This window comes from Topomyia yanbarensis, chromosome 1 (assembly GCF_030247195.1).
Source record: "Topomyia yanbarensis strain Yona2022 chromosome 1, ASM3024719v1, whole genome shotgun sequence".
Classification (NCBI taxonomy): domain Eukaryota; kingdom Metazoa; phylum Arthropoda; class Insecta; order Diptera; family Culicidae; genus Topomyia; species Topomyia yanbarensis.
In genome coordinates, this window is record NC_080670.1 from 10,154,995 (window position 1) to 10,174,760 (window position 19,766).

The 19,766-nt window shown below is 43.2% G+C and overlaps 3 protein-coding genes across 3 annotated transcripts in view; 2 read left to right on the plus strand and 1 right to left on the minus strand.

The window, feature by feature from the left end:
* The first annotated feature begins 1,718 nt into the window (after window positions 1-1,718).
* Window positions 1,719-9,731, plus strand: LOC131676867 (DNA polymerase epsilon catalytic subunit 1). Its single transcript, XM_058956236.1, has 5 exons — window positions 1,719-1,857; window positions 1,918-2,041; window positions 2,104-3,258; window positions 4,275-9,059; window positions 9,121-9,731. Exons 1-5 carry the CDS (start codon window positions 1,805-1,807, stop codon window positions 9,598-9,600), a joined length of 6,597 nt encoding a protein of 2,198 aa, XP_058812219.1. The 5' UTR covers window positions 1,719-1,804; the 3' UTR covers window positions 9,601-9,731.
* Window positions 9,699-10,444, minus strand: LOC131676868 (ATP synthase-coupling factor 6, mitochondrial). The gene is made up of 3 exons (XM_058956238.1): window positions 10,319-10,444; window positions 9,999-10,156; window positions 9,699-9,934 (listed from the first exon to the last, which is right to left on the minus strand). Exons 2-3 carry the CDS (start codon window positions 10,154-10,156, stop codon window positions 9,769-9,771), a joined length of 324 nt encoding a protein of 107 aa, XP_058812221.1. The 5' UTR covers window positions 10,319-10,444; the 3' UTR covers window positions 9,699-9,768.
* Window positions 10,445-11,701: 1,257 nt separating this feature from the next.
* The window catches only part of LOC131676870 (ETS-like protein pointed), a 353,859-nt gene continuing 345,794 nt past the window's right edge, over window positions 11,702-19,766 (plus strand). Inside the window, exon 1 of the mRNA XM_058956245.1 lies at window positions 11,702-12,374. The gene's annotated coding sequence lies outside the window, so the exon portion shown is untranslated. The remainder of the gene's footprint in view (window positions 12,375-19,766) is intronic.

Genomic DNA, 19,766 nt, shown 5'->3' on the forward strand with positions numbered 1-19,766 from the left:
ATCGATGACATGACGACATAAAAGCAATACTATTTATTCAAAGCGAAAGATGTTGGAAACGAATTCAATTGACGAATTCCATTGTCATATTGTCTTCATATTACAATTAATATTTCACACTATTTTGATTTTTACCATAGCTTTCGAGTAACAGAATGAGTCTTCTATGTTTGATCTAAATGACTTTATAGAATCATCAGCCGCATCATTTATTAGCGGATATTATTGATTTTAGTATTCAGTCAAATTTATGCTACTCCAGTTGTACTTGCTTTTTTCAATTGAGCTCTCCTAAGTCAAATGATAGTAGAAGATGGAGCAATCCATACAATTCAGATTACGAAATGAAAATGGGTGACGTGGACTACAAAGGTATCGACTTCATATATCCATAGGTATGTACTTGTGAAAATTGTTAGCCGCTGGACAAAAATAGCACGGTGCTACAGTGATTTTGTGCTTTTAAAGTGACCTAATATAGGTTGTAGATCTCACCAAATGCAACACAATGTTGAAAAATGTTGTATACCCTCAAAATCTTGATTTATAATAAATAAACTTTTTTTTGGGACTAACGACGCTAAAAAAAATTCAACGCGGTCATTTTTCAACACATTTTTTCAGTGTTCTGGAAAGAAGAAGAAATGACCTTTCCAACGATATGCTATGTTATGTTTTTTTTGTCAAGAATACTTTGCGGTTTTGGGACAACAATATGAAAACTACTATAATTTTGCAAATTTTGCATGAAAATCATGTAAATTGTTCAACATTCTTCTAAGAAGGTATCTTTGTTTAAAAAAAAAATAGAGAGAGCATTCAATTTCGTATCCAACGACCAATTTATCATCAAAATCGGTTAAAAAATGGCAGAGGTATTTTTTTTAATCCAAATTAGAAACTTGCTCACCATAACTCTTGTGGGGTTAGTGTGGTATTGCCTCGCACTATAGGTCCTATAATTATATCTTCCGTTATTTTTTCCAATTTCAAGTTCAAAGTTCACACACATACCTTTAAATGTATTGAGTTCTACACGGTGACGATACGAATGAACTCATGATGAATGAAGTTCATGTTTGACAATCCTCGGTGGTTTGTTTACTTTGTCAGTTGCGTGAGTGAGAGAGCAACGAGTGCTCATTTTGTGGGGTTATGTCAGTTGGTGTAAAACCTAATACCTAATCGAGCAAAAAATCTATTTTTTGAAAAATTTATATGTCCCCTTAAAAGGCCATGCAAACAAGTTTCTAATTTGGAAAAAAAAATGAATAACTCTTTCATTTTTCAACCGATTGTGATCATCTCTAACTTTATGAGCGGGGTCGGAAATCGAACCCAGATAAACTGCGGCAATCCATTTACCAACTAGGCTATGTCCACTCCAAAATTTAGTTTTAATTGGTTCGATATAGATTTTTGGTAAAATCAGAGTGTATGTAAGGAGAGTGGAGACAACTGTCATGATTATCTGTCAGTAATATTCCAAACGAACAAACGACCTCTCAAAATACATGGATTTGACTCGTTTGGAATGACACTGACAAATAATCATTGTTCCAATTTTGACAGTGTCGTCACTCTCCTTATATTCACTCAGGGTAAAATAAATGCAGATTGAAAGATTTTTTCAAACAAAGAAGCATATTTGTTTATGGCAACCCTGCACCTCAGCGATGAATCAAAACAAAATAGTACACAGCCCTATTCAAGTCGAAACGGCGCGAAATCGAGGCCGTCAGTGTAGGACCACATCCCAAAATGCGAGTAATTTTATGAATGGTGGAACAATTTTAATATTTCAATGACACACTTTGTGAAAAATACTGGAAAATATGTTGCCGAAAAAGCAGAAGGGTAAGCTTACAAAATCATTACCAAAACGCAACGCTAGCTTGAACGATTTCACTTCTCAAGGGACGACACCAACGAGATTGGCTACCGACAGTCGAAGGATAATGACAAGATTGACCTCAAGTATGGATACGAACGAGTTAAGGACACCCAGGAACGAACTGGCTATTTGGTCAATATGCATTCGGTGAGTTTGATACCATCTGTCATAGCTTTTATGGTTTAATTGTAAGAATCATTTCATTTCAGACGGAAATCCTGAACCAAGATCGCCGTTTGGTAGCAGCTCTCGATCTGTACTTTCTCCAGATGGATGGCACTCGGTATAAGATGACCGTCATCTATGCCCCTTACCTGTTGTTGATCACAAAGGAAGGCCAGTCACTGGAGGTTGCTAAATTTCTGACCAAGAAATACTCCGGCCAACTGTCGAATGTGGACCATATTGAGCGGGAGGACCTCGATCTGCCGAATCATTTGAGTGGTCTGAAGCAAAACCTGCTGAAGCTATCCTTTGCCAATACCAACCACATGAATAAGGTTAAGAAGGATCTGTCGGCGGCAGTACGGAAGAATAAGGAGCGTGATAAGGCAAACACGTACTATATGCAGATGTTAAGCAATTCGTTGGCTGTATCTTCGGAGGAAGCTGGAAGCGGGACCAATCAAAATCAAGACTATTACGAGAGTATTTTGGACATGAGGGAGCACGATGTTCCGTATCACGTGCGTGTGTCGATTGATTTGAACATTTTCTGCGGGCTGTGGTACACGATGAGATGCAGGGGAGGAGACGATCCGCCGGTTATAACACCCAGACCGGATATTCTGGATCGACCGGAGCCGGTGGTGTTGGCTTTCGATATCGAGACGACTAAGTTGCCGCTCAAGTTCCCCGATGCTCAAACGGATCAGATTATGATGATATCGTACATGATCGACGGGCAGGGTTATTTGATTACAAATCGGGAGATCATCAGTGCCGACGTGGAGGATTTCGAGTACACACCGAAACCGGAATTCGAGGGACAGTTTATTGTGTTCAACGAGCCGAACGAGATGGGACTGATTCAGAAATTTTTCGATCACATTCTCGACGTTAAGCCGCACATTTTTGTTACGTATAATGGAGATTTTTTCGATTGGCCCTTCGTGGAAGCTCGGGCGGCTGTGTACGATCTGGACATGAAACGGGAAATTGGATACTCGAAGGTGAACGCCCGGGATGGGAACTATCTGTGCCGTCCGGCCATGCATATGGATTGTCTTTGTTGGGTGAAGCGTGATTCCTATCTGCCGGTGGGTTCGCAGGGTTTGAAAGCGGTCGCCAAGAGCAAGTTGCGGTACGATCCAGTCGAGCTGGATCCGGAGGAGATGTGCAAAATGGCTGTCGAGCAGCCGCAGGTTAGTTTTGGGTTGTAAACTGTGGTAAAAAGATAGGTGGTTGCGCTGCAATGAGAAATGAATGAACAAATTGGCAATGGTGGTGGTCGCTAAGCTTGAAAGCGCAAGAAATTCTTTATTTTTTAGCCGTTTCCTCAGGTTATAGCTACCAGGCAAATAGTGTCATTCGGGTGAATTAGTTATGGAATTTGCGTTTCGACTTCGTTTCATCAGAATGCGATACTAACTTAGTGACAGGAGTAAGCTAGTGCCAGATTGGCGCTAGCTAAAAACACCCTGCGTGACGTCTCTCAAGAAAAGAAGTTTTGATTATGCTGATGAAAATTAATAAAATTGAAACTTGGTACGGCTTAGCAGACTAAGGCTATATTTCTCCCTAATGGAGAAAAAGTTAGGTCAAAGCTATCTTTTCCACTAAAGAAAAAAAAAAGAGCCAGAGCGATCATTAGCCAGGGCAGGGCTGAATACTTCTGTCCCCTTCCAGGAACCAAACAGGCGATATTAACCCACTTAACCAAGTCACTTCCAACGATTTATCAATACATCAAATTGAAACGGTCGGTTCGGTTGTCCACGCCCCTTCCTTATTCAGTGTTCAAAAAATTCGTTGATAAAATTCTTCATTAAATTTAATTATAGGCAAACACCTGCAATTTTTCAGAATCCCTACATGTATTGGCTGTGTATGTGCAAATTATACTAGACCATATTTTCGCGTGAAGGGCACAAAACCTAGTTAAGAAATTAGCGTTTCAACTTAGTCTCATCAGTATACGACACTATCTTAGTGACAGAACTAAGTCATTGCGAAAAAAATAGTTTTCATTAGGGAAAAATGTAGTATAATGTCATTCCGGTGTTGGTCCGTGGATAAGTTATTCCTGGGTAACGAGTCCAGACATTCCTGTCCTTTTTTCATCAAACCGATTTGCCATTCCTAACAAGATGTACCAAATCTTATTCACAACTCGATCACTCGCATTTTCTAACCTCAACTCTACTCCCCGGGCCAACAGGTTCTCTCCAACTACTCCGTCTCGGATGCCGTAGCCACGTACTATCTCTACATGAAGTACGTCCACCCGTTCATCTTTGCGCTGGCCACCATCATCCCGATGGAACCGGATGAGATTCTACGCAAGGGTTCGGGCACGCTGTGCGAGACCCTACTGATGAAAGAAGCCTACCACGCAAGAATCGTATACCCGAACAAGCAGATCTCCGAATTGAACAAGCTAACCCCGGACGGACATGTACTGGACTCGGAAACGTACGTCGGTGGTCACGTGGAGGCGCTGGAATCGGGAGTGTTTCGGGCGGATATTTCCACCCGCTTCCGGCTGGATCAGGGTATGTTGCTGCAGTTGCAACAGAATGTGGAGAAAGTGTTGGAACATGCGATCGTGACCGAGGAAGGAGTTCCGCTCGATCTTGTCACCAATTTGGACGAGGTGACAGAGCAAATTAAGGCGATCTTGCAGCAGTTGCACGACACGCCAACTCGAATCGAACAACCGGTCATCTATCACTTGGATGTCGGAGCGATGTACCCGAACATTATCCTGACCAATCGATTGCAACCGTCTTCGATGATATCGGAGACGGATTGTGCGGCGTGTGATTACAACCGACCGGATGCGAAGTGTAAGCGGAACATGGAGTGGATGTGGCGGGGAGAGATGCTACCGGCGACGAGAAACGAATTCCAACGCATTCAACAACAGCTAGAGACGGAGAAGTTTCCACCGTTGTTCCCGGGCGGACCTCCGAGGGCGTTCCACGAGCTGTCGAAGGAGGATCAAGCTAATTACGAGAAGAAGCGATTAAGCGATTACTGTAGGAAAGCGTATAAGAAGACAAAGGTAACGAAACTGGAAACGCGAACGTCGACGATCTGTCAGAAGGAGAACAGTTTCTACGTTGATACTGTGCGGGCTTTCCGCGATCGGCGGTACGAGTATAAGGCACTGACAAAAGTGGCCAAGGCGGCAGTAGTTTCGGCGGTTAAGAGTGGTGATGCGGGTGAGATCAAAGCTGCGAAAGGGCGTGAGGTGCTGTACGACTCGCTGCAGTTGGCGCACAAGTGTATCTTGAACTCGTTCTACGGGTACGTAATGCGAAAGGGAGCACGCTGGCACAGTATGTCTATGGCCGGTATTGTGTGTCTAACGGGGGCGAATATCATAACGAAAGCTCGGGAAATCATTGAACGTGTTGGTCGTCCGCTGGAGCTGGACACCGACGGTATTTGGTGTATTCTTCCGGCTTCCTTTCCACAGGAGTTTACCGTACTCACAAACCATGCTAAAAAGAAGAAGATTAATGTGTCCTATCCGAACGCAGTGCTGAATACTATGGTTAAAGATTACTTCACCAACGATCAGTATCACGTGCTGGAAAAACCACACTCGCCAGGGAGTCCAGCAGAGTACTCGATCAAGCCGGAAAATTCGATCTTCTTCGAGGTGGATGGACCATACCTGGCAATGGTTCTGCCAGCGGCGAAGGAGGAAGGTAAAAAGCTGAAGAAACGTTACGCCGTATTCAATTTCGACGGTTCTCTGGCGGAACTGAAAGGTTTCGAGGTTAAACGGCGTGGTGAGCTGCAGCTGATCAAGATCTTCCAGAGTTCCGTATTCGAAGCTTTTCTGCAGGGTTCCACACTGGAACAGTGCTACGCATCGGTTGCCAAGATAGCTGACTACTGGTTGGATGTGTTGTACAGCAAGGGACATAACATGCCGGACAGTGAGTTGTTCGAGCTGATCTCCGAGAATCGGTCGATGTCCAGAAAACTGGAGGACTACGGTGCACAAAAATCCACGTCGATTTCCACGGCAAAGCGGCTGGCCGAGTTCTTGGGTGATCAGATGGTGAAAGATGCGGGGTTGGCTTGTAAGTTCATCATTTCGAAGAAACCGGATGGTGCTCCAGTTACGGAGAGGGCGATTCCGTTGGCGATATTTCAGTCGGAACCGAGTGTAAGGCGGCACTATCTTCGCCGCTGGTTGAAGGATAACACGATGGGTGACGCGGACATTCGGGACGTCTTGGATTGGCAGTACTACATCGAGAGGCTGGGAGGAACCATCCAGAAGATCATCACCATTCCGGCGGCTCTGCAAGGTTTGAATAATCCTGTTCCAAGGGTGCAACATCCCGATTGGTTGCACAAAAAGATGCTGGAAAAGAACGATACTCTCAAGCAGAGAAGAATCAGCGAAATGTTCACGACGAAGGAGAAACCTGCGATCGGAGATATTGAGGATTTCGGAAGATCACGCTCACCTAGCTTGGGACCAAACGTACCGATCGTGAATTCTAAGCGGCGGAGAACACCCTCGAATGAGGAAGAATCTGTAGCAGCAGCTCCACAACCTAAAACCTGGCGGGAAGCTCTTGGGGCACCACCTCCTCCGGGAGACAGTAAGCAAGAGCTTCATGCTTGGTTAGCGTACCACAAGAAAAAATGGAAGTGGCAGTTGGCTCAACGAAACAAGTACCGAGACCCTAAAAGCAAACGTTCAAGAATCAACGAAGAACAACCTACCGGTTCAGTGATATCCGCTCGTCCGGCAACTACTCTAGGAGGTTTCCTGCGAAAAACTCAACGATCGCTGATCGAGCAACCGTGGCAGGTCATTCAGATCATCCCAACGGATGAGATGGGTCATTTCAACATCTGGGCAATGGTAGGCGAAGAACTGCACAAAATTCGGCTGCTGGTTCCTAGGATCTTCTACGTTAACCAACGAACTCAAGCCCCACCGGAGGAAGGATCGATGTGGAAAAAGGTCCACCGCATTCTACCGAGAGCACGCCCCGTCTGTCATCTCTATCAGTACGTTGTTCCGGAGCAGGTCTTCCGAGATAACCGCTTGGGAATGTTAGCGGATCTCGCCACTCCCGACATTGAGGGCATCTACGAGACGCAGATGTCTCTGGAGTTCCGTGCTCTAATGGAAATAGGTTGTCTCTGTGCCGTGCAACGCTCCGAGGCCAGAGCTCTGGCCGCACTTGCCACGAAAGATCTGGACAGTTTCAATATTCAACAATTGGAGATGCGAAACTTATCCCACACTCCCTACCTCCAAAACGGTGCGAATCTGAGAAAAATCTTCCTCTACCAGCACAGTATCCCATCGGGTAAGCGAGAAATGTGGGGTCTATTCTTGGGTCCTAGCAAAAAAGCTTTGGTCATCGTCTTAGACAGCGTCCGAACCAATCAACTACCAACCCTGAAGAACCTGTACACCTCAGAACGCACAGCTCTACTTAAAACCGACAGCGAAAATTTCACCGAATCGAACCTTCCCCCATCGGACATAACGTTCGAAGCCTTCATGGAAGTAGACTCCAAGCAGCTCTATCAACGGCTGTCCCAATATCTCACCAGCTACAAGGACGAAAAACGTGGTCCTACCATACTCTGCATCCAAGCCGCAATGGGTCTTCAAAAGCTGAATCAACTTCTACCGGCCTGTCTGGAGTTCCCCGAAACGCAGATCCACATCGCAGATGATGCCTCACTGCTGTCCGGTCTCGAATGGCAGCGGCACGGGGCTCGATCCATGATTCGTCACTTCCTGAACCTTAACCACGTGGTTGAGATGATGCTCGATCAGTGCCGGTACTTCCATCTTCCGATCGGGAACATGCCGTCCGATACGGTTCTATTCGGAGCGGATCTTTTCTACGCTCGGCACCTCCAGAAACACAACTTTATCCTCTGGTGGTCGCCCAGCTCTCGTCCCGATCTGGGAGGTCGTGAAGCAGACGATAGTCGCCTGCTGGCAGAATTCGAGGATACGATCTCGGTGGTTCAAAATCGGCAAGGTTACTACAACAGTGTCTGTGTGGAGCTAAGCATCGAAAGTTTAGCCGTGTCAGCCTTGCTGCAAGCCAGTAAAGTTCAGGAGATGGAAGGAGCTTCTGCCGCGATCACTTTCGACGTGATCCCGCAGGCCTCCCTGGACGATATGATCAGTAATCAGGGTGTGCAGACACTGCCAAGCTACGACGAGACGGCACTTTGCTCGCAGGCTTTCCGTGTGATGCGCTCTATGGTCAACGGGTGGCTGCGGGAGGTCTCAATCAATCGGAACATATTTTCCGACTTTCAGATCATACACTTTTACCGATGGGTGCGATCGACGAAGGCACTGCTGTATGATCCCGCACTTCGGCGAGCGCTGAATACGTTGATGCGAAAGCTGTTCCTGCAAATTATAGCCGAGTTCCAGCGGCTGAAGGCGGAGATCGTGTACGCGGATTTTACACGGATTGTGATCAACACGGGCAAGAAGGCAGTAATCGATGCGATCGCATATACGGACTACGTCGTTCAGAGCATTCGAAATAAGGAACTATTTCACAGTGTTTCACTGTCCTACCAACAATCGTGGCAGTTTCTGCTATGGATCGATTCGGCCAATTTCGGCGGTATTCGTGGGGACATGCCAAAGGAGCTGGAGGACGAAGCGGACAACGAGAAAGGCGTTGAAGCTTCAGAAGCGGAAGAGGAGGAAGAGCTGTCGCTGGAAATGAACTGGAACATTGGGGAGTTTCTGCCAGCAGAAGGACGATGCCGGGAGTTCTTTGAGCAATTTTTGACTTCATTCATGGAAACTCTCGCGGAAGGAGTCCCAGCTGCGAAGGCACTTAAGAAATTGTCTCACGTGGCATACGAAATGGTGCAGAAGTTGCACAAGAACTACGGCAGGGGCAAGGAGGGACCGGCTCTCGAGTTCATAAAAGCAACGCACAAGGTCCTGTCGGTAATCAAGGAAACTGAAGAAGAAGTAAGTCCTGGTGAACTCTTCATTAATAAATTCTACAAAAATCTTTTACAATTTTTCATAGTTGACAACTCTCCGTCGAAATATGCTGCTGCTGGTGGGAATTGGTGACTTCAGCGACAAAGCTGTCTGGAAAGATCCACTAAAGTCGTACGTCCTGACGGAAGTGATCTGCAAGGCGTGCAACCACTGTCGCGATCTCGATCTATGCAAGGATACCCACCGGGCTCGGAAGGGTGACCACCCGGTGTGGTTGTGTGCTCAGTGTAACGTCGACTATGACAGCGGGGACATCGAGATGCGTCTGCTTGATGTGGTTCAGCGAAAGTTAATGTCCTACACGTTGCAGGATCTGCGTTGTGGACGGTGCAAACAGATCAAACGGGAGAATTTGGCCAAATTTTGTCCGTGTGCTGGTAATTTTGAGAATTTGATCTCCGCTGGAGATCTGCGCCGGCTGCTAAAGACGTTCCTCACGGTTGCAGAGGATTATCGGATGCCGTTGCTTAAAGAGACGATCGAACATGTACTCAACACTTGCTAAGCTAAATTCGAGTTATTACAGCTTCCAATTAAACATTCGATAAAATTTTACATTTTGCTATTGTTAGTGGATACTTAAATGATGTAAAATAGGAGAAACTCGTTTAAGAACTAACTTTTTATTCCGTGAAAGATTTTTGTTTTGCACTTTTTAACGATAAGAACCACTTCAGTTACTGGAGTTGATCGGGCCGAGTTTGGGTTCCTCGAACTTGAACGTGGGGAAAGCGGTAATGTCACCACCGTCGGCACTACCGTACTGCTTGGCCAGTTTTTCCAGTTCCTGCTTGAGTTCACGTTCAATCTGGGGAGATGGGTCGACCAGTTTGCCTCCGCTGAACAAAGGATTACCAATCAATTAAACAGTAGCGGTAGAATAATTCAATGTCAAACACTTACGCGCTTTTGCTCTTGGTATCATACTCGCGCAGTTTGTTGACAAAGAGCTGCTGAATGGGATCGGTAGCCTTGGACATGACGACGGCGGTAACACCGTAGTTGCGGCGGGCCTGAGCCCCAAGCATACGGGCAGCCTGCTGGATCTGGTTCGTCAGCATCTGAAAGGATTCCGATTAGTTACTTCAAATATAACCTCCAAAAAGTTATGTAACTTTAGCTATCGTTCGGGGTGGAGTCTTCGCTCCAGGAAGGTACCATTTCATCAAATTTCAAAAGCTGTATAAGCATTCTAGTATAATGTAATAGACATAAATACCAACCTTAGCAGAAATTGAAAAATCCAGAAAAACTTGCACAGCAGATCAAAAGTAACTCTTCGTTTGATGAAAAGTTCGAATTTCAATGAATGACAGATGATAACTGTCAAAAAGTTCTGCTTAACAGGGTGCTCCAAAAGTTTTGTTTTGCCAATACACGATGAACTGAAGTTAGCCATAATTATGTCGTTTTTGCTTGAAGCGAAACAGAGTCAGTTTTAACACCGAGAACTGACATACAAGTAAAGTTTACAACTTGTGTAAGAATTAAGAAATAAAACCGTCGCTTTGAAATGATATCAATAAGTAGCAACTTGCTGGCGCAACGATCGGCCAGCAATCTCTACAAGGAACTTGTGTGCAAACTTGAATACAATGCTGATTCATGCATGCGAATCTGTATGCGATGGTAACTTTCAACGTCCCAGCTAAACTCATTCCGGAACCGGTTCGGATTTCTGAATGGAGTCATTATGGATTCCAAATCAAATGCAACAACCGATTCTGTGTCATTGTTGCATTTGATTTGGAATCCATACTGACTCCATTCAGGATTCCGAATCAAATTCCGAATGGTTTGACCGGGGTATTTTCATTTGAATGTTTACACAGGTTTTTCGGGAAAATTACTTCTAGCTTATATATCTGTTCTCTGTGGTTTTAACGCCAACTGCTGTCAAAATGTATGAACTAACAACAGTCGGGGTTAGAGCCGAGCTGATTTCACATCAAATGTATGTGTGTGATAATTACAATTTATATTTTTAGCACATTTTTGTGCATACCCGAATAGAAATGTACAATAACAAAGCCATGATTTTCACTGTGACAGTACAATAATTTTACAATAATTTACAGTAAGCTCTAGTGTTATGCTGCAATACAAAAACAATAAACTTTAACGTTTCTACATTAAATTTCAATGTGAAATCGACTTTTACAGTAAAAAAGGGGGTGGTTATGTATCTTAACATTGAAAAAAAACGCTTTTCTCCATACATTTTTTCTCGCAAAACAGTAAAATTTAATGTGGATTTACTGTATCAGTTTTTTGCTGAACAGTAAAATTGATTGCCACATGAAATTTTACTGTAAATGTACTGTGAGAATTCTGCGTCAAACTATCCTGAAATAGTAATAATTATAATATATATTGTTTTATGATTGTTTGTAGGGTAAATGCTGTTGTAAAATTCTATTCGGGTATGCATATTATGTGTGTGGAATACATAAATTATAAGTTTGGATTTTTAACAGTGTACATCGATCAGAAAACAAAAAAAAATTCGCCCATTGCTGATTTTTTTTTCAGCGTGTATGTTGATCACAGTCGTATTCGAGAAAGAAGTATCTGGCACCCTTGCTTCAAATCAAAAGCTCATTCAGTTCAAACGCGGCGTGGCTTCTTTTCGGATCGGTCGAGTGCACGCGGTTTGGCTTTTAATAGCAGCTTCTCGGATCCGGTTCGGCGGGCAAATTTAGTGAAAATGGTGTGCCACGATATTCTAATAGAGGTGCAACTTAAAAAAAAGAAATTTCCAGTTGAAATGGAAAAAGAGCGTATCGCGTTTTCGCTTTCGTTTTCGCCTTCGGCCGTGAAAAAAGCTTTCATTCGTTGGAAGTGAATAATTGTGAGGTTATGCATTTGCGTTGGCTTGGCTCGGTGCTATGATTAGTGTTTGAATAAAAGCTTTTTGCAGCAGGGAAAGTGTGAGAAGGAAATGCAATACCTGCAAATAGAGGTTTTTTAGTAGAAAGTAATGTGCTGTTCGAAGAGTGAAATAGAAAAAAAAAAGTCCTTCGCATTTTGAATTCCATTTTGGCTTTTGCTGTGAAAAAAGCTTTCGCATGGATGTGTATTGTGAGGCGGTGTATTTGGTTTGGTGCTAGTGTTAGTAGTTGCGATCAGAAAGCTTTGATCTCAATAGGGTTGATCTGTGAAGATTAGGAGGTAATAATTACTTCCTGTAATTGTTTAAATTTGTGTAGTAGTTTTTTCTGCAGTGTTTATACTAAAATGTGTTAAACGAGGTGGATTTTTCGACAAATTAAGTAACAGGTAAGATTCATTCTGATTTTCTGTCCTATTTTTCTTATTTTATCTAATACAATGTAATCCAGCCCCGAGAGTAGGATTTTCTAATAGTTTTCGCCCTTAATAAAATCCTACGGCAGCCTTTTCCTGCAGGAATTTTGAAATTAAATTTGAATAGGAATGCAATTTTTTCGTTGTCGTTTCACTTGAACGACTAACACCGCTGACGATCTTGCTATCAGGGTTGTTTTATTCGTAGATATGATTTTTGGGTAATGCGTGATTAATTTGACGTTATATTCTGGTTGCAGTTAAAAATCGAAATAGTGAACTTGCGCCTTTCAATTTTTCTCCTATTTTCAGCGTGCGGAACTAAAGCGCAACTGATGTAGATGATGCGCAAGTTGATTCTCTAACATGTACACAAGATGCGCTTTAGTTGCCCACCTTGTAAATAGGGAAAAAAACGAAAGGCGCAAGTCAGTTCTTCGATTTTCAACTGCAACCAGAATATTTAAAGTCTACACAGGCGAGTGTAATATTTGGTATAGTCTCCTATTTTTCGCATAGGTCGTTGGTTTTAAAAATCCACCTGTACCTACATTCTTTAATGTTTGTGTGATCTGTTCAGATCCGATCGATAAATATTTTTTGTCTTTTGGAGCTTCCATTATTCTAGGTTTCATAATCCTCTGATATTTTCTTGTATTCTGATATCCAGTCCTCAATGATTTCGGATATCCCAAATACAGCGGACACCCGATTTTATCAGCCCCCGATTCTATCTACCCCCGATTTTATCAGCTTTTTTACCCGATTTTATCAGCTTCATATGAAAATTGATAGTTGGTCGTTTGATGGGCTCTAGCAGACGAACCAAGTTGAATTCGAGTAAATACTTTCTTGGACATATATTTCTTATTTCTTATCTTGGAGATCCGAAAAATGTAAAAATAAAAATATTAAATTTTGCACTGTCAGACCCCTTAAGGGGAACTTAAAGTAAATAATCAGAAAAGGTTGCGAGGTTATATCTAAGGACCAAAGAAGAATATTTAAAGACCTTTATTAAAAAGGCAGAAAAATATATGTCCCGATTTTATCAATGTCTCTGTTTTATCAGCTTAAATTTCGCCAAGGGGCTGATAAGAACGGGTCTTCACGGTAGTATACAATCAGAGCGTTGGAGGACTGATGGTTGTTTCAGATTCATGGGTAATTTATATCTTCATCTGTCGTACCATTTGTTGGTATAGCTTGTTGGCCTGGTATCCATAGGATCCTTAGGCTACGATTTCCATATTCATTCACACAATACGAAGCGTTCTAGACCTATAGAGTACATTATATCATAAAAAAGATTAATAAATCGATGTCTAGCGTCCGGTTGTGGTATTTTTTTTATTGAAATTGTGGATGAAATTACTTCAATCTGTATTGTTTATATTGCGTAAGTTTCACTGGCAATTATACATCAATGGCGTAAGCAATTTCGGGCATGTACCTGTGAAATTTGGCTCTCTCACAGTGCCATTAGCAAAAAGCTGTGGAATGGTACAATCTAAGGTAAGTAATGTTCTGAAACGGTACAACGAATGTTTGACCGTTGATACGAAGGAAAACAAAATGACCAAAATGTGTTTCTGTATAGTGTGATGAAGCACGAGCGGTAGTCGAAGCTTTAAAAAACCCTATTGATCAGTGCGGGACGTGGCGGAAAAACTGTATTTATGCAACACTTTTGTGCAAGTTGCCAAAAAACGTAAAAGACACACACGTACAAAGTCAAAAAGACACCAAATACTGATGAAAGGCATTATACAGTGTGAAAATCACCAACGCGGATGCACTACACTCAAATGTTGACGGATGATAGGACTTAGGTGAAAGCAGATTCCCGGCACTTCCTGTGCTCCCTTTCATTACTGTTCGTCATCAGTTCAACGTTTCTGAGGAAGTCACAAAACGAAAGATGTCACGAGTTTGCCAAATAAATACATGATTCGGTAGGCAGTTTGCTAGTGTGGAAAGCGGAACATCCCGTTTGTGACAACTGGAACGGTCAATGGACCGGCGTACTTGAAATACCTCCAAAAGTGTACTCCCACTTCTGAGGTCTGGCGATGGCTCTACGCTTTTCTAATTGGATTTAGTGTCTCACTACTCGAAAGATGTTTTTGAAGTGGTACAAGGTTTTTCGTGCAAAATCATCGTAATCCTGAACGCGCCAGGATGGCGACCAATTGAGAAATATTGAAACATCATGAAGCAGATACTCCAGAAGCATCCTAAGTGAAATTGGTAGAAGGCATGAGGAGATCTCCACGTAAAACCAAGTTGATCATAACGTTGTACAAATCCTTATAAGCTGTGTTAAGAGCAAAGTACGCGCATTTTGATACGGCTATGGAATTGAATAAAACGAACATGGATTTTTTTATTGCCTAAAACTTTGAAAACATTCTGGTGAATGGGTGAATTTTGACGAACCTTTATATGTGATGCAATTCAATTCCGTACACCCTTTAGTAAGAAACGAAGATTATTTTTGAGTCCTATTTTTCTAAAGCCCCAATGCCAGCAACCTCTGCATTCCGTTTTCTACTGAAATCAATACGCGGATTTTCAATAATATCTTGATAGTAGTATACGAATATGATTCAGCCATTATATTAACCTATCAGAGCACAGCAAGAACGAAAAGATAAAATTCTTAGTCTTTTTTTTGGTTAGGATCGCTAAACGAACCTAGAAAGGAGAGAATCCCCAGAAAAAAAGTGGAAGCCAAAAAATCGAATAAAGATGAGTTCACCAACACACTATACGCAAAGCCTGCTGGGTTTACGTCAATCTGATCATCAAGTGCTCAAAAGCGCTCATTTTGTATACCTACCCGCCAAGCGTCTAAGAGGCAGTATGAGTACGCTATTCGCATTATTGCACTCCGAGCCAATTGATCGGGCTAGTATGGCAGGCGCATACGATCGGGTCCTACCCAAAAGTAGCCCCTAAAAAGTTCTTGGACAACTTGGCTGTGTCTGTTGCTGTTCACTTGTAGAATTTTCAAATGCTCGCTTGCTGTATTGCTGGCTTTGTGCTTTGATCGGCAGATTAGTCACAGAGCCGTTTGGTGTTTTGGTGGATTTGTGAATGGAAAGGGTTAAATTGGGATGGAAAGTCTTGTAGTCCAGTCCGTAACTTGACGGCAGTTTGTCGACCAATTACTACACCAGCATCGGGTGATTGAGGTGTCCGTTAGGTCAAGCTGCTTCAAGATGGTCGCTCAGCTACTTCACCGTGCAGCCGACCAGCTCTAGATACTAACCCATTTTTCACCTTCGACTGCAACGTTTTGAGTAGCTTCTCAGACCTCCCAAACAGATTCCGAAAATCTTTGATCACGTTCAGAGCAACAGAATAAGGCAGAACCAGTACGTCATCCAGTAAACAATTCTGCAAGGGTGTCAGATTTTCCACAAACGGCGGTCGTGTGTTCAAATCTACAAATGAAGAGCGGCAGGACCATGGGCTCTTTTGAACTTTGGAATATACTGAGAAAACGCTTTACGCTTTAAACGATCCCTCGTGATGCGAAAAGGTCTTCTAGGCACCCACCGCGGTCAATTTCCTGTCTCATTTCTGAGAAGACTGCTGCGGATGGTTCTGTTCGCCGGTTCTACTTTCGATTGACATCCTTCATGCTGGGGACTTCCTTAGCCTCTTGCTAAAATCTTCCATTTGGATAACCTCTACCGGAATACAGTTAAGCTACAAATACGTGAATTTGAAGTAAGCGATGTACACTCGGGATAAGCTAAATCGATCCATTGTTTGGACGATGAGGTAAAACGTTTGACAAGCGACGTACAGTAGTCCGAATGCGGAACCAGAAAGAGGCGAAGAGGAAATTAGAATAGGGATTTTCTACCAATTGGCAGTCGGATTATCGTGACCGATGCGAAGAGCAGGAGATCGTTGTTGAACGTACTGAGCGTCAGTTCCGAGAGAAGGCGGAACGTGGTTTCGCGACATAGAAGCCGCTTTGGATCACGCTTGATTCGTCGGGCAAAGAGAATAAAAGGCTAACCGGAAAGTGGCGGTGCAGCTCGTCCTAACGTGATCTGACGAGCGAAGCTCGCATCCATATTGGACGGCAAAGCTGCTTCGTCGGTGGTGAGGGAACGCGTCTTAGAGCAGCATGGAATGGCTCATGCGACATGACAGGCGTTAGCTTTGGTCCCAAATGGCCTGTAAACATGGCCTCATGAGCACGGATCGCAGGCACAGGTGAGTTCACACACTCTTATCTGCCTCTTGAAATTTCCTTGAAAATTTGGGTACAACCTCAATCAAACAGCATTATTGCTTTATTCCGGGTTTTTCACTCGAATACCTTCAACAGCTCAATTTTGGTCTTGCAGCGCATTGACACCAAGAAACTTTCAAGTTTCATTAACGCTTAACCAGGAAATATTCTCAGGGTGATAGAAACTTAATCCAATTTGGAGTTGCACAAACTAAATAATGCTAAAAGTCCATGGAGACGGCCGCATCCAGTTAAGCGATGCGTCTGGTGTAAAGTGCTTAAACAGTGGACCTCTTGTGTAATGTAAATATTTATTTATACGAAAAAAAAGTATTTACAGTCACGCAGAGACACACACGAGCATTCCAAGTATAGACGTCCAACCATTTCCACGTCGAGAAGCACCAGAGCGGGCATGATAACTCTTGATAGAATTGTTTGAAACAGAAAATTCAGGAAGCTTAGACTTGTAGTTACTCGAACCAAAAAACTGAAAAAGGTTTGAATTTCGGAAAATGGAACTATAAAAACCGAAGAATCTCATATTTTAATGCATAGTCGGTTAACTTTTCTACCAAATAATGGGGAGAAAAAAATTATTTGGTTTTCAGTGGCTCATCGACTGGCTACACATATTGTGCATTCTCATAAAAAAAAATCAATTCGACGCGATGAATAGTTTTTGAGTTATCGTGCCCGCCTTTTTGAAAAATGCGGTTTCGAGAAAAACGCCATTAAAACCGCCGATAGATTAAAATCTGCGTGTATTACAGCAAATATACGCGAAGAACGCATGGTCGTTTAAAAAAAAGAAGTTCTTCATGGCCACCGATACTGCAGGAGACTATTCTACAGGTTCAATACCAACAAGCGAATGAAAAGGAAATCGATTTTTTTTACCCACACCAGACGCTCCCCTTAATCGTTTACTCACCCTGTGTTGATGCAGTCTCCAGAAAAGAGGGCATCGGACCGACAACGTTGAACAGTCGCACCAACGACCAACATCACAATTTTTTGCTGTTCAAGATTTGCGGGACGGTGCCTGAAATTAACGGGAATCAATCACGCGTATAAACGCGATTTCAGGTATGATTTTACAAACGCGGGTTCCCACGCAATCATGAACCAGTCAGGTCCGGAAGCCCCAAGCGTCGGTGCTAGCAGCCTAGGTCCACGCTTTCAGTAAGGCCATTCTAAAAAGGATTCGCTTTTATACAGTAGACAACACGTTCCATGGCAATATGACCGGGAACTCTAGTGATATGAGGAAACTCACTCTTCTAGCATCTGAACCGTACACTGAAAATTCAGTATTAGCTTGATGGTTCGCGCGATCATTCAAGAACACATGCGAATATGCGAATGGACACACGGTTGTGAAATCTAATTTTGCATGCGAAATTACCTACTCGCTAACTCACGAGACATACAAACGTCCACGCGATCGAACACGTTAACATACAAATGCTCGAGTCTTTCGCAGGGATACACAAAAACTAACATACAATAGCGATCATCCACGCACAACTACGCCCAAGATTTCGCAAACGCAAAACCGCCCCGATGATTTCGTGAACGCTATAGCACTTGTATTATGTTTGACGTAGGGTGACCAGATGTCCTGGTTTTCCCAGGACATGTCCTGATTTGTAATTGACTGTCCTGGTTCCTAGGGCTTCGAAAAAAATGCATGGTTTGTTCTGGTTTTTCTCATATTAGCCTTTTTTTGCTGAGTCTTCACCTCATTTATACGTAACGTAAACAAATCGAACCCTATTCCGGTCGTGGACCTAAACCCGGCTCCTAGCGATTGATGAAACCATAATTACCAGAGGTTCTTCGTGGTTAATCCTCCGGCAGTCACGCTAGTGCACTGAGTGCCCGCTGCTCTGAAAATCTCACGAAATCGTCTTAGGGCGCCAGCGGCTGCTCGTTCAGTGGGCCATAAGTGCGACTTCCGGAGAGGTCTTTCAAGCCCGGACTCAGCGAATTTCTTGTACAACTTTGAAAAGTCACATCAACGTCCCGGTGGCTCCACTTATTCTCATCTTTCGAGCATCTCTTGCCAGTGGCATATTTCTATCTTGCTGGAAAAACACGTTTCCAGTCCAGTTCAGGGTAAAAGCGAGACGTCAATAACTATCGTGAAACAACGTCATCGAGTGCTGTCCCGAAGTTGTTCGGGCTAATCACAGTAAGGCTCTCTGTCAGGCATACCTTGGTGACGAACAACGTGGCTTCACATATTTTGGTTATCTATGGGTTATTGAGACCGTTTTATGGTGTTTTGGTGGTAGTAAAATTTATAACGAACTATATTTATGGTCTTTTTAAGGGGTGTATGACACTATGAGAATTTGCAACCAATCCCCTTTTACAAATACCCCAAGGATGGCACCTGGTGCTGTTGATGTTTCTGCTGTACTACAATGATGTACATCTAATGCTCAAGACTTCACGACTGTCCTTCACGAATGATCTCAAGATATTTCGTCTGATTCGCTCAATTGAATATTTCTCCAACATCATCAGCAAGTTTTTGTTGATTGGTGTAGGAAGAAACGCATGTGTATAAATCTGAAAAAATGCTCTATAATATCAAGATCACCACGGAAAGACTCGGTTGGTTTAACAGTGAGGAAAATGAACTTTACCGAAAACCTGGGAAAAAAAATTCCTGGCAAATCGAGTGTAAAGTACCGTCATATTGACTATGCATCATCAGAAAGGGGGGATTAGATTGACCTTAAGATTGCCCTGGGTTTATACTGGTCGGATATGGTCACATTAAATTATCGCGGCCTCAAGCGCCAACAAAAGAACACTCATTTCCACGCAATCGTAACGTCCGTACGTTCGCACACATGAACCGTACACTCAATATCACAACCAGAATCACAGCCCGCTCTAATTGGCCTTGAGCAGTGTTTAGTGGGTAACATTTCCCGTCTGCGTTTGTCTGCAACTATAGTGAGTGATTCTGACAGGGAGCCCTTCCGAGAACCCAGCTCTAGGATCGAGTAGGTCAACTCTCAAAAAAAGTATGCACACTCAAGTTTTTTTTAAGTGGTTTTTTTGCGCGGTTTTTTACGAGGTTTTTTACGCGG